This window comes from Salvelinus sp. IW2-2015, linkage group LG31 (genome assembly GCF_002910315.2).
Source record: "Salvelinus sp. IW2-2015 linkage group LG31, ASM291031v2, whole genome shotgun sequence".
Classification (NCBI taxonomy): Eukaryota; Metazoa; Chordata; class Actinopteri; order Salmoniformes; family Salmonidae; genus Salvelinus; species Salvelinus sp. IW2-2015.
In genome coordinates, this window is record NC_036870.1 from 10,788,340 (window position 1) to 10,802,870 (window position 14,531).

Here is a 14,531-nt window from a genome sequence, read left to right on the forward strand (position 1 = left end):
AATCACAGTAAGTTACTTAATTGTTACCCACAAATAATTAGATATTGAGATAAAAATGGCTGCATTGGACGTTTAAATAAAAAGTGACACTTTTATATTAAAACACGGCTAGATTTTTGAATGTCAGTAAAACCAAAGACACTGATTTGATAAGATTAAGTGGTTGAATTTGAGAGGGTAAAATGTCCAAATCAGAACAATGCTCCATTTTGTGAAGTGCYATTACATAAATGCACTCCATCTCCTAAGGCGATGGTTCTTCAGTATGTTCCCAAATCCTAAGTTTGTCTAATACTGTGAGGGTGTGACCCTGATGTYAACACCAACRGGTTCCACAACATGATTTGATTGGTGCTTGAGATAGCACTCTGAGGATTGTACTAATAGATATACATTGTCTATGATTACACTGACCATTAGTGATCAAAAGATTAAGCGTGAAGTAGTGCAAGGGATTGATGGTTATATCTATATAACCATATATCTAATGGTGATGATGACGACTGGAAACCACAACAATTCAATTAAAACATACCTTTAAGAGACATTGGTGTCTTTTCGTGCTGTTTTCACCTCAGCCGTACGTCACACGGTCACAGTCCCTTTGTCTGGTTTGAGACCGGGCATAGATTATGTTGCTGTGTACTCAGAAAGACCTTGTCCRCCTAAACCCTAAGTTAGGATAAAACTAACAGAGATGGTTGTTGTGTGTGTGTGTGCCGCAGGCCGGGGGGACATCCAGCCCCAGCTGGACAATGCCATGCAGGACATCAGTGATAAGTACCTGCTTCTGGAGGAGACAGAGAAGCAGGCGGTCAGGAAGGCCCTGGTGGAGGAGAGGAGCCGCTTCTGCACCTTAGTCTCCATGCTGAGGCCCGTCGTGGTGAGTCCCCACCAACAGTCTGTGTAGTCAAACACACATCATTTGTTAGGGGGTTCTGGGCTGAAGAAAGCATGTAGAAATGAAGTAGGACCCCGCATACACAATTGCTCCAACACATTATAACCAATCATGTTGTTCCAACAAATGAGTTCCAACCAACAGCGTCTTTTGTTATGAACGTTAATATACAGTGCACTTTGTGCGTCCAAACAACCATCTCATCCTTTTAAAGTGAACTATTTTGCGATTTTTGATGAAGGTGTATGTGACTCAAATGTTGCATTTGTTAGTAAATGTTTATTCTGGAAGTATACACAATCTGCGGTAGTCCACGCTGGTCAGTTTACTTTAGTTTTTGCTTCTCCTATGCACCTGTGAACGTGATTAATGTAATCTATTCTAAGTTTTTCTATTGCCATTGAATCTTGCTCTCCAAAGAGATTTGGAAAATCCCAGTAGAGAGGGATGACCTGCTTCAATTCACAGTCTAAAAGTAGAAGTTTTGAGTTAATGGAGAACAAGATCTAATTTGAAATGTATACCACATTCATAAGCTAGCACAATCCTACACCAGGGCTCTCCAACCCTGTTCCTGGAGAGCTACCATCCTGTAGGTTTTCACTCCAACCCTAATCTTGCACACCTGATTCTAATAATTAGCTGGTTGATAAGCTGAACCAGGTTAGTTACAACTGGGGTTGGAGCGAAAACATACAGGAAGGTAAGCTCTCCGGGAACAGGGTTGGACATCCCTGCCTCACACCAACCCGCCATTCTTGTTCATCAGGAAGAGGAGATGTCCATGTTGGGGGAGATCACTCACCTGCAGACCCTCACTGACGACCTGAAGGCTCTGACCATGGACCCCCACAAGCTGCCCCCTGCCAGCGAGCAGGTCAGTGATTTGGTCCGCACTCTCAGGACAGGGCTTAAATAGTCCTCTTTTTGCATGTTACACTCATGTCCTGGATAAACGGTTAGTGTCTCTGTTACTGATTCACATGATTGGAGGTACAATGGTAAAGAAACCCATTTCCCTCTAGAAATAGGGCTGCCAATAGCTTTTTTACAAGATTCTTTGTTCATAACTTCCCTTGTTCTGATGTTCTTCCTCCAAGGTCATTCTGGACCTGAAGGGATCTGAGAGCAGCTGGTCCTACCAGACCCCTCCTTCCTCCCCCAGCACCACAGCATCCAGGAAGTCCAGCATGTGCAGGTTAGTGAGCATGCCCACAAATCACCACTACTACACCACTACACCCAAACCTCTCAGCTGGTTGAGAACATAGTATGGACTGGGAGTGACGCATCAGCCTAGCATTCAGTCCTCCTACTCCATCTTGTGGATTGGAGGTGGTAATGTAGCTTTGACATTCTTGCCATAATCTGAATGTTTACAAATGTGAGGCCGCAGAACGCCTCCGTAATGAATGAGTTAACTGTCTCAATAATTTCTGTGAAGTGTGAGGCGTTAGGGCCAAAGAAACCATCATATTTGTGTTCCAGGCGAGCTTGTTAGCAACCTCTGCTTGTGGCTGGCGCTGTAACTTGTTCAAACTGTAACTGTTTGCAATTACCTAGTAACAGTCTTTTAAAAACCTTAACATGTAAATATTGTTTTGAATCAATATTTATTTATCTATTTACGTAGTTTAACCAGGCATTTCAGTTGAGAACCAGTTACCAATATCCGTAATAACCAAAAGACTGTGTTCTCTCATTGTTTCTCGCAGTAGTCTGAACAGCGTCAACAGCAGCGACTCTCGCTCCAGCGGCTCTCACTGCCACTCCCCCACCTCCCACTACCGCTACCGGAGCTCCGCCCTCCCTCAGCAAGGCCCCGCCCGCCTTTCTAGTGTCTCTTCCCACGACTCCGGCTTCATCTCCCAGGATGCCTACCAGTCCAAGTCGCCCTCGCCCATGCCCCCTGACACCCACCCACAGGTACTACGGAGAGACGAGAACAGGAACTTGTGGTGTTACGACTGCTTTAACAACACCCCTCAAACAGACATATTAGAGAAACCCTAAACCCCTAAGAAGCAGTAACATACTATATGAACTAAAACATATGCACACACACAGTAACGGTGGCATTGTATTCCACCCGACACTTCACTCTCCCCACCTGGGCTCTGTTGCTGGTGAGAGACAATCCTCCCAGGTTGCTAGGTAACGGAGCTCATTAGAGACAGCAGAGGTGGCGTCACTGTGAGAAACGGTGCAGATAGATCTCGATGAGTGTGTGTGTTTAGTGTGTGTTTAGTCACTGCACGTAGATCATGTAGATTACGTACTGTATACCTGTATGACAACTACAGTGTTGCTTAGATACAAGATAAGGCTTGTGTGGTCTCAGTGGTGGCTGGAAGTATATGCCTGCTTTGTTGCTGCTCAACTCAAACAATGCCCTCGTAGCTCTAATTACCACTGAAATGGTTGTGCTATGTGGAAGGCTTTTAGTGGCTGAACAGCTCCGCTGTTTTCTGAGGTGTTTACAGAAGCGCTCAATCCGACCCCCCCCCCCCCCACACCTTAGACTCAGCACCTGCTGTATGACTCTACTATTATTAATACAGTCCATTGCACATCTCTGGCATCTTGCATGTATGTTAGCTGTTTAGTGTGTGACAAGTCATGCTGATTTGCATAACTTTCATGCTTCGCCGTAGTGCTTATAGTTTTTGTACGATAAGTTTCATATGTTTTTCCTTGTTATCGATGTTGCGAACCCAGAATGTTTTCTTCTGTTCTTTGTTCACTGTACTTCTGTCTGTGCGTCTTGTCTTTTTTACGTGTCTCTCTTGTGGCTGCTCTATTTTGAACTGCTTCTTTATGTGAATCTGTCTGTCTGTTGGGTGTGTGTGTGTGTGTGTGTGTGGTGTGTGTGTGTGTGTGTGTGTGTGTGTGTGTGTGTGTGTGTGTGTGTGTGTGTGTGTGTGTGTGTGTGTGTGTGTGTTGTGTGTGTGTGTGTGTGTGTGTGTGTGTGTGTACCTGTGAATCTTTTCATGTATATTTGTGTGTGTGTGTGTGTGTGTGGTGTGTGTGTGTGCGCCTTTCTGTCCTGCTGCACGGCTTTGCTGCAGATCTCTGGCTCTTCATCCTCGCCGTCTCTGAGGACTTGCCAGCCTGTCAGTGAGGGCAGCTACTCCTCGTCCTCCTCTTCCTCACCTGCCTCCTCTAAGGAGACCTGCTCCAGCACTAGGGTGGAACAGGTGAACACACGTTTAGACACTAGGTGCACTTTTGCTGGTTGATCAAACCTCCCTCATTCCTGTCACATAGACAACAGCGTCATGTTCAGCGGGCCTCAAATACAGGAGCATTCTTATTGGACGAGTAGTAGCCTACCTTCTCCGTTTCTCTTTTGTTTCAAAATGTACCTGCTGAACATGACACAGGTGTCTGCTACCAGGATTTGATGTTATTAGATTCCATCTGATTTCAGTTGTGTGCATTATTTTGACCTTCCTTTTTCATCACCAGCAGCTGCCATTTTGACTTATGATTTCTCATTGTTGTGTCACTTTGTCCTCCACTCACATTCAGCTGTCAAACGGGTATGATCATCATCATCACGGGCCCTCCGCAGCCCCATATCTGTCTGGCGGGGGCATGCAGGAGGTCTACCCCGACCTCCCTCCATCCTCCCCCTCCACCCCCCTCGCCTCGCCCTCCTACTCTCCCACCTCCCCCGAGTGGGCATGGTCGAGACCAGGTTCCGCCCTCCCGGTGGACAGCCCCCCCTATTGCACCCTGGGACCGGGCATGATCCCCTCCTCCAAGGTCCTCACCTGGAAGGTGCGTCCGTTCTGTTATCGACCGCCTCCTCCTCTTCCTCCTTCCTTATTCTCCTCCTTCTCTTCCAGTCTCCTCTGTGGATGATCAGACACTGATACAATCACTTCTCACAATCACATCTCACAATCACAGGGAGATTGCAAACACTCTCCGGTTACATTATGCAAGTCTTTATATGTGAAATCATACAGCATAAATGTCATTCATAAAGGCATGAATGCTATAAAAGCCCAATCAGTTTCAGTCCTTTTTCTTCCGTTTCTTGCGTAATGAACACAACAGAGCTATCAGAGCTACACAACAGAGCAGAGCTATTTTTGGCGGGCGTTGCTTAAGCGCTTTGTCTCTCTGTGTTTTGTAGGACTGGGCCAAGCCGGGGCCCTACGACCAGCCCATGGTGAACACCTTGAGGAGGACCAAGGAGAAGAGGGAGACTCCAGATCCCAGCAGCCCCCAGGCCACCACACCAGGGGATGAGCCCCAGAGAGCCAAGGGCACCAATGCAGTTATACAACGGGTGGGTCTAATCCTGAATGCTGATTGGTTAAAACCACATTCCAGCCGGTATCTATTCCACAAGTTACCACCGGCTAAATCTATGAAGTTAAAATGCCTATTTACTCTGTTCCATCAGCTCAGCCAATCAATTTAAACATTTGATCTCCACTATAAAAAGCATCTAGGCATTATCTCACATTTCTTTTAGACTAACATTTAGTTTTCAAAGCGGAGATTTGTATAATCTCTCCGACATTTAAAAAAAACATTGTTTAAATATTCAAATTCGATCTCCAGCTGTCCCATAGTAATAAACGTGTAGGGGTCGGGACGAGGCAGGCAGGCAGCGTTTCTCAGCAGGTGAAATCATGAATCAGCTACACCCATAATTACAGAAACACGTGGATGCTAATACCTATATCCTTAATGTAGAGGTGTACAGTATATGAATGTGTTTTATGACCATGTGAATGCCATGTGTGTATTTTATTGTACGACAGACCTGTCAAATGTTTACTGTATACTATAAGGAAAACTAAATCAAGCACAGCTCAAGTTTTTAAAAGTATTTGACATAGTATTTAACCCAGGTCTGTTGTGTGGCTGTTAAATGCGGTTGTCTGGATGGTGTGAAATATGTGTTTTAATATGTATTTTGCTGTATGCTTGAGATAACATGGACTTCATAAAATGTGGACTTAGGTCAACATTTTTTTACTTAAGTCCATATTAAAGGTTTACTCCCCCACTTTTCAATCTCATTTTCATTATCTCATCACAATACCATTGTCTACATACTGTATGTGAAAACGGCGCATTTCTAAATTTTGTAGAATAAAATATACCCGATGACATCACCAAAATGTTACAACATTTTATTAACAGTGATTTTCAAACACTATGAGATTCACGGTGACGTGGGGAGCCAGAAAATATCCTCCCTCGTTAAAAACTTGTAATCCTACTCTGTGATGTCACAGATGAGAATTTTTTAGGACCTTTCGTCTTATCTTCTTAACCACAGATCATAGACCGTGCCGTTTTCAGATATGTAGACACTGGTATGGTGCTGGAGTTAATSAATGAGGTTGAAAAGTGGCAGGAAATGTCCTTAAAGTCAACTTATCCCAAGTCTGAATAGGGCCCATATTGCATAGGTATGTATAAGCTATACGTCTTAATATGTGTGTGTCGGCAGGAGGAGGCGGAGGCCCATGAGGAGCTGGCCCTGGCRCTGGCCCGCGGGTTGCAGCTGGATATCCAGCGCTCCAGCAGGGACTCCCTGCAGTGCTCCAGTGGCTACAGCACCCAGAACACCACACCCTGCTGCTCTGAGGACACCATCCCCTCACAAGGTACTGTAGTGTGTATGTGTGTCTCCCGCTGCATGTTAGGGGTAATCGCCGTCAGTCCTTAATATGTACAGTAGAAGGTCAATGTATGGATATTTGATAGGGATCCACTCACTTTGAATTATAGTGAACAATAGTAYGTGTTAGTCGTGTTTTGACTAAGGATCTGAACCTCTGTCTAATGGCATGTTCTTATTAACATCCATACGGATGAAAAATGTGTATTTGAAGTGTACTGTATGTGTAGGTMACAATGATCCTCATCCACATATTATCTCTTCCTGCCAGTGTCCGACTACGACTACTTCTCCGTGGGTGGTGACCAGGAGTCAGACCAGCCCGACTTCGACAAGTCCTCCACCATCCCCCGCAACAGTGACATCAGCCAGTCCTACCGCCGCATGTTCCATGCCAAGCGGCCGGCCTCCACAGCGGGCATCCCCACCACAGCCCCCTCCCCCGCCAGCATTGTCACCCCCGGGGTGGCCACCATCCGCCGCACGCCCTCCTCCAAGCCCAACCTGCGCCGGCCCTCCGGAGGCCTGGGTCTGGGCCCCATCCCTGTCAAGCCCCCCATGATCCCCGTCAAGACGCCCACTGTGCCCGAGCACCCCGGGGTGTTCTTCAGAGGAGAGAGTGAGGGAGGGGGACCACTGAGCCCACGGAGCCCACTCTCTTCAGCGGCTGACAACGGGTTGGTGTCTTCCAAGGCAACTTGGGACACTCAGGCCCCCTCCGATTCTCCCACTTCCCCACCTCAGTCTGGTAGTAGGCTGTCAGAGTGGGACCGCGAGGCCCTGCCGGAGGTTCAGGAGGAGGAGCCCGGGTGCGGCGAGGGGGAAGATGTGCTCTTGGCCATAAGGCGAGGGGTCAAGCTGAAGAAGACGGCATCCAACGACCGGTCGGCGCCGCGAATAGTGTGAGGCTTAGTGTGCAAGGTCCACTGCCCCTCAATGTAGCAGATTGAATCACATACAGTATCTGTGTCTTCACACATAGGTTTAAGAAAAGGGTGGGAGTCTAGATGCGTGAAAATACACGGGAAAGTTGGGGAGGAGGGAAACGGAGCGACAACTGCTTTGACTATTTTCAAATGACGGAAAATATATAATCTTTTATTTGTATGTACATATTTATATTTTGATGCGTTTGTATGTTTCGTGTTCAATGCTCCTCTTCGTACTTTCTTGTTTTAGCCGTCCATTGTCATGAAAGGTGCCAAAAGACTTAGAGCTGAATTAACTTAAATTACTTTATTTTACTGAATATGATTAATATTTTCTGTGAAACCACAGCAACAAAAACAAGATTGGAGGGAGAAAGATGTAGAAGGTAAGACTGTATGGAGAAGAGGGGTACATAGGGAAATAACCACAATGGAAAGCAACATTTTACTTTCCTGTAAGAGCAAGTGTTTTATCCATTTTCTTTTGCCATTGAAAAATAAATCAAATTGCATGTTCTACCCCAATTAATTGCACCCTAATAAACTAGACCGCCAAAGATTCAGAGCGAGAATAAATACAACCCACTGTCAATAGGAAGCTTCTTGGTCAGCAAAGAAGGACGCAAAGACTTGCCACACTAACAATCGAATGAGTGGTTGTCAACGTGTGTCACATAATTTGTCAATAGTAATATGTTGCAAAGGTTTCTACCTTGAATGCATCTCTGGTGTCAGTGCAAGCACTCATTAACTGGTGGCTATAGAATAGGTGACTTTACTTTCCTGTTTTTGAAATGGTATACAGAGGATTCATACGCAAATATAACTGGAAAACGTAACAAGTGCTTGTACTGCTGTGAAAATACTAGTAGACTCTGTGAAAGCTAGTGGTGATCACTGGTAACTAGAAGTCATTCGAAACGTGAAAACAAACTAATAGTATTAGAATATGTCCCCAAAAAATATTCAAAAGTGAAAGGTAACATAGGGGAGTTTGTGAGCTTGTGTTCAGCACCGTGAACTGAAGACAGAATTCACTATTGCGACTACCTAAAGTATTTCACAAGATGACATGGCCTAATATGTGTAGACATTCTAAACATTGTCATATCTTCCACTATAATTTTTCATGAACGCCATACCTTTGTTTGTGGTGTTGTAGACCAGCTTCACTGTCAAACACACAACCCGTTTAAATGAGATCGAGTAATGCATGTTTTTTTTGTTATTTTTTACTCAAATGTGTTAAAGCTCATTTTTATACTGAACCTATTTATCCCAATACATTTCCCCCATTTGAGAGCAGTTTGACTTTCTGCATAGTGACTGCAGCCTGATTATTTTTCCATTCAAGACAGGGGAAACTAAAGTGTGGCCGATGCAACGACATGCATATGAAGCTGAAAATCCTGTATGGCTCACAACTCAATTATTCTATACAAATGGTCTGATATTGTCCATGTAAAACTTAGCTGTAATATACTGTAGTATTTTTCGAAAGTACAGCCGTTGGTGTAAAGATACGTTGCTAAATCTTATGTATGCTAAATGGTTAGAAGTAATCAAAGTTAGTTTTTGGTCAGACTCACACCTTGCAAATACGAGGTTTTGTCCCAATAGTCTGCAACGGTTTCCTTCTCTCATTTCCTTTTCTTCATGGTCAGATTCAAGAGGACTTAGCCTACTTATATGTGACAGGTAAAAGTAATATGATGTAAACATAGTGTTAATCTTGAAGTTCACGGACATGAGGGAAAAGAGGTGAGGAAATTAAGGAGCATTGGGACGCAGATTGTGGTCTAGATTGACACACACTAGTACTTTAGCCTTGTGAGTCTGTTGCTGATGACCTAGAGACATGTTTGGACAGAGTTGACCTCTTTCTGTACCTCTGACGTTGTCTAAGATAATTATTGTTCAGTTCCGGAATTCTGTCTCCTATTTTCTATGTAACAGTTGTTTCAGCTAAAAATAAAGATGTAGCAGAATGTGCGTCTGTTGAAAAAGGTTCTAGAAGTGTTTCTTTGATTTTCTGCTTTCTACATTTCATATCAAGTCTCATCTTTGTTGTAGTATGATTTCCTAACTATAAGTGGAGATCATAAAATTGGTATCACTTGCTCAAGATACTCAACACTACAATGCCAATACTGCATATCAAGAGACACATGAATCATTTCCATATTTATTTAAACAGATGTCCTTGTACAGGAAAAGAAGTACATCTACAGTACATTTGAAAGTCACCTGCTTTTACTACTAAATAATTARTGTCAATTCAGGCAGGGTGGAATATCTTCTGACAAAACATACTGCAACTTCTTCCAAAACGACTCCATTATATAATTATCTTTACAGATGGATAGTAATTCACCAGGAGGTGAATCTGCATGCTGTTGTGTGGTAGTAGGTACCGTGGTGAGCTGCCATGTGCCACTATGGAGTTATCACCAGGTAGTGTCATCCGGGGGCTGTTAGACGGGGCGCTCCCTGGGGCGGGTGACYTACTGCCACCACAGAGGGGGGAGGTCGCCGTCCTTGCGGGCCGGGGGGAGGGCCTCGGTCTTGGGCCCAATGGCAGGGGTCTCTTCCTGCAGCTGATGAACCTGAAACGAGAGATGACACCACCTTAGACTCAGAACAGTCCAAATTTCAACAATTGATGTAGATTGATAAGGTCTGAAGTGAGTATAATCAATTGATTCATTGGGTTATTTAATTCATATGAACGTTTGTTAATCTGTCATATTTCTAATCCAACAGGAGGGAAGTAATTTAAGAACTTCAAAGAAAATGTGACTTGAACGAACATTGCATAAATCAAACGTTTCCAGACTTCCAACTCAGACCCTTTTTGGAGGATTTAGGTTGGGGAGTGTACTTGTCGGCAAATATAAAGATATAAAATAAAAGTACCTTTCGTAAACTAACACTTGCCCTTGGCTTCCCCCCCCCTACTAGCAGTGACTTTTCTGATAGCTAGGTGGGACGACCACATATCACAGTCATAGTAAGTCAATTTTTCTTCTAAAGTAGCTATCTTAAGATGAATGTACTAAGTCGCAATGGATAAGAGAGTGCTAAACTACTAAATGTAAAAACAGACCCACTGGTGAACATCAAACCATGCATTCTTTAACTTTGATGCTTTCTTTAGCACAGAGAATGGACAGAATTCTTCACTTCATGGAAAAGGGACTGTAGCCTAACTCACCTCTCCTGCCCAGCTCTGTTCTCGCAGCTTCTTCCACTGCTCCCTCTTGGCAAAGTAGTCAGGATACATGGCCTTCTCTGACGGATGCCAGTGATCTAGACACCATTCGGGGACCTGTAAAAACAGAATACAAGAAATATGAAAACTGCTTCTCCAATAGAATTCCCAGATCAAGCTTGGATGTCATGGCGACTTTGGCTAGCTAAACTCATGCACAGAAAAACGTCATCGGTTCTAACAGTCTCTCGTGCCGAACTGCGCATGTGCAGGCCGTAATGCAGTCCTTCGATATGAAGTAGTTTTTTGAAAATGAAAATGTGTCAGCTATAATAACCTGTTCAGCAGCAGCTACTTAAGATATTGGGTTGTGCCTTTAGATTGAGAAAATGAAAAACTAAGAATTCCGTGTAAACTTGCAAGTTAACACGACCCCTAAGTTTATCTAAACAAGTGGCTGAATTAATAAGGTCACAAGGCATCAGTGTTCGCATCGGCCGTGTTTGAGAATCAATGCCCTTTGGATGAGTTATCTGTACAGCTGCCACTGCGTGGTTTCCTTGCGTTTTTTGTCCTGTCCGTTCTCGCCTGTCTACTCCTGCCACCTCTTTTCTAAGCAGAGCAGGCAGGACCGTTGCTCTAGCGACTCCAGACTCCGCACAGGCACAGCGTGTACACATTAGATTTTTTATTTTCTTTATTTATTACAGGTTTTTTCTCATTGAGATAATATCTCTTTTCCAAGAAGAGACCTGGTCCAATAGCAGCAGGGGGAACAACGTTTCAGACAAAACTTACATACACTAACACAACATTAAACAAAACTATAAACACACATACAGTACAACAATTACATTAAAAACAAAACATCTTGACTAAAAACAGCTGGCCTAAAAAACAATTACACTCTTCTATGATATATACATCGATCCAAGTGTTTAAACTCCACCATCACATTTTAAAATGTTACAAACTATTTCTACATGACCTGTTCTAATTTTTGGTACTGTACTGTTAGAAGCAAATCAGAATGGGACCGTAATTGATATTTATTTACTGACCTGACTAAAAAAGAACAGAGATAAAATGGCATTTTACCAATGATGGCCTTATAAATCAGTGTATAAGCCTACGCAAGGTCAATGACGACCAGCCAACAGCGCTGTAGAGATCCAATGATGTGTTAGACGTTTCTGATTTGTAATGAATCTGATGGCTGCATGATACACTGAATCAAGTGCTCTCAGGGTTAGCTGAGGCCTGCAAATATATAACATCACTAAAATCTAAAACCGACAGTAATGTACATCGTACCAGCTCCTTCCTGGCCTCAAAAGAAAAACAAGCCTTATGCCGGTAATAAAATCCATGCGCTTCAGAGCCTGTACTGTTCTTCTTAGACAAAACTTTGTTCATTTGCACAATGTCTCTCGTTCACATTCGCTTTGTAAATGTCCAAACTCGACAAAAATGACATTCAGTAGCTCCTATACAGTACCAGTCAAACGTTTGGACACACCTACTCATTCCAGGGTTTTCTTTATTTTTACTATTTCCTACATTGTAGTGAAGACATCAAAACTATGAAAATAACACAGCCAAAAGTGTTAAAATTGAAATATAAAATATTTGAGATTCTTCAAAGTAGCCACCTTGACAGCTTTGCACACTATTGGCTCTCTCAACAGCTTCATGTGGTAGTCACCTGGAATGCATTTCAATTAACAGTGTGCCTTGTTAAGTTAATTTGTGGAATTTTCTTTTCTTTCTTAATGCGTTTGAGCCAATCAGTTGTGTTGTGACTAGGTACACAGAAAATAGCCCTATTTGGTGAAAGACCAAGTCCATATTCTGGCAAGAACAGCTCCAATAAGCAATGAGAAATGATAGTCCATCAACACTTTAAGACACGAAGGTCTGTCAATCCGGAACATTTCAAAAACTTTGAAAGTTTCTTCAAGTGCAGTCGCTAAAACCTCTCTTCTTGGGCCCAGAAACACAAGCAATGGACATTAGACCAGTGGAAATCTGTCCTTTGTGTCTGATGAGTCCAAATTTTAGATTTTTGGTTCCAACTGCTGTGTCTTTGTGAGACGCAGAGTAGGTGAACGGATGATCTCCGCATGGTGTGGTTCCCACCGTGAAGCACGGAGGAGGAATGGTGATGGTGCTTTGCTGGTGACACTGTCTGTGATTTATTTAGAAATTAAAAGGCACACTTAACCAGCATGGCTAACATAGCATTCTACAGCGATACGCCATCCCATCTGGTTTGCGCTTAGTGGGACTATAATTTGTTTTTTCAACAGGACAATGACCCAACACACCTCCAGGCTGTGTAACGGCTATTTGACCAAGAAGGAGAGAGATGAGTGGTGCATCAGATGACCTGGCCTTCACAACACCCAATCTCACCCAATTGAGATGGTTTGAGATGATTGGACCGCAGAGTGAAGGAAAAGCAGCCAACAAGTGCTCAGCATATGTGGGAACTCCTTCAAGACTGTTGGAAAAGCATTCCAAGTGAAGCTGGTTGAGAGAATGCCAAGTGTGCAAATCTGTCATCAACGCAAAGGGTGGCTACTTTGAAGAATCTCAAATATATTTTGTTTTGTTTAACACTTTTACAGTTACTACATGATTCCATATCTGTTATTTCATAGTTGTGATGTCTTCACTATTATTCTACAATGTAGAAAATAGTACAAATAAAGAAAAACCCTTGAATGAGTAGCTGTGTCCAAACTTTTGACTGGTACTGTATATATGTATAACTAAATGAGCTGGATTGCCTGTCTTTGTAATTTGTTTATTTTCATTTGCGCTCGTTATCATATTCAGCTAGCAGCCTCCATGGAGATTTGCTATTACTTGTGCTAATTTTGTTTGCATTGTTGGTAATAGACGCCCAATCAATGGGCTTTTATGCATCTTTTTGGTGCCCCCTTGTGTACTTAACTAGTAATACTGTAAATCCCAGGATAAAAGATGGACCCTAATCCGTAACACACAATGCACATCCTGYTGTTGGACAATCTTCTAATTTAGTTACCTTGTACATTTCATATCTTTCATAGGAAGTTCCTCCTGGAGAGTCAGGGAATAGGTACGGCTGGGGGTGTTGGTTAGACCAGAATTCCTCCTCTCCTGCCTTCAGCATCATAGTGGCTTTGACCATGTCCTTCTCATCCTTGGCCTCGTCGAAGCGTGCCCTCATCATGCACGCGTAGAAGCGGTATTTATCCCTGTAATCCAAATTAGTACTGTTAGGTGGTGCCGCGGTTGATGTCAACAACAACAGGCTACACTGACTGTGCGTGTATGGTCGACAGCTAGCTAAACACATTAGCTATCATAGTACAGAGGCAAGCACCAACTTGAATCGAGCAGATAGCTAGCTAATTTATAGTTTATCCACCAGCTAGCTACTATAGCATGTCAGAGAGCGTATCGTTACATTAGCACCGCGCAGGGGTAAACAGAGGGTGACCTAGCCAGCTAGCTAGTTGGTCCCATGCAGTCGATAAGACCATTGCACATTATTCAATACGACTCCATAACGAGAACTACTTTGCTTACCTAAAAATACACCATGATTCAAGGTGCCTCAAGGATTTTTTGTACAGCCTCAAGACTTTTTGGTGGTGAGTAAGGTACGCAGTTGCCATTTTTTCTGTCCCCTGTCACCTTCGCRGGCGATGAGGATTGTGGGACATTGGATGTCTGCGATTTGSCATTACAGTTTACACCTACGTGATGCGTAATATCCATTTTTACTATTTTAGCAATATTGATAATAGCAAAGAATATCTGATAATGATCTATAGTGGCTGTAATAAT

The 14,531-nt window shown here is 43.4% G+C and overlaps 2 protein-coding genes across 2 annotated transcripts in view; one reads left to right on the forward strand and one right to left on the reverse strand.

The window, feature by feature from the left end:
* LOC111955609 (protein MTSS 1) overlaps positions 1-9,487 on the forward strand; it is a 47,352-nt gene extending 37,865 nt beyond the window's left edge. The window contains exons 8-16 of the mRNA XM_023975829.1: positions 726-883; positions 1,671-1,778; positions 2,002-2,099; positions 2,617-2,827; positions 3,970-4,098; positions 4,433-4,684; positions 5,046-5,201; positions 6,381-6,537; positions 6,823-9,487. Coding sequence (XP_023831597.1) covers positions 726-883; positions 1,671-1,778; positions 2,002-2,099; positions 2,617-2,827; positions 3,970-4,098; positions 4,433-4,684; positions 5,046-5,201; positions 6,381-6,537; positions 6,823-7,457 — 1,904 coding nt within the window. The 3' untranslated portion in view covers positions 7,458-9,487. The remainder of the gene's footprint in view (positions 1-725; positions 884-1,670; positions 1,779-2,001; positions 2,100-2,616; positions 2,828-3,969; positions 4,099-4,432; positions 4,685-5,045; positions 5,202-6,380; positions 6,538-6,822) is intronic.
* Positions 9,488-9,651: 164 nt separating this feature from the next.
* ndufb9 (NADH:ubiquinone oxidoreductase subunit B9) lies at positions 9,652-14,406 on the reverse strand. Its single transcript, XM_023975831.1, is given in 4 exon segments — positions 9,652-10,086; positions 10,695-10,808; positions 13,744-13,936; positions 14,271-14,406. Coding segments are annotated over 4 exon segments (528 nt in total). The 5' UTR covers positions 14,360-14,406; the 3' UTR covers positions 9,652-9,954.
* Between the last annotated feature and the right edge of the window lie 125 nt (positions 14,407-14,531).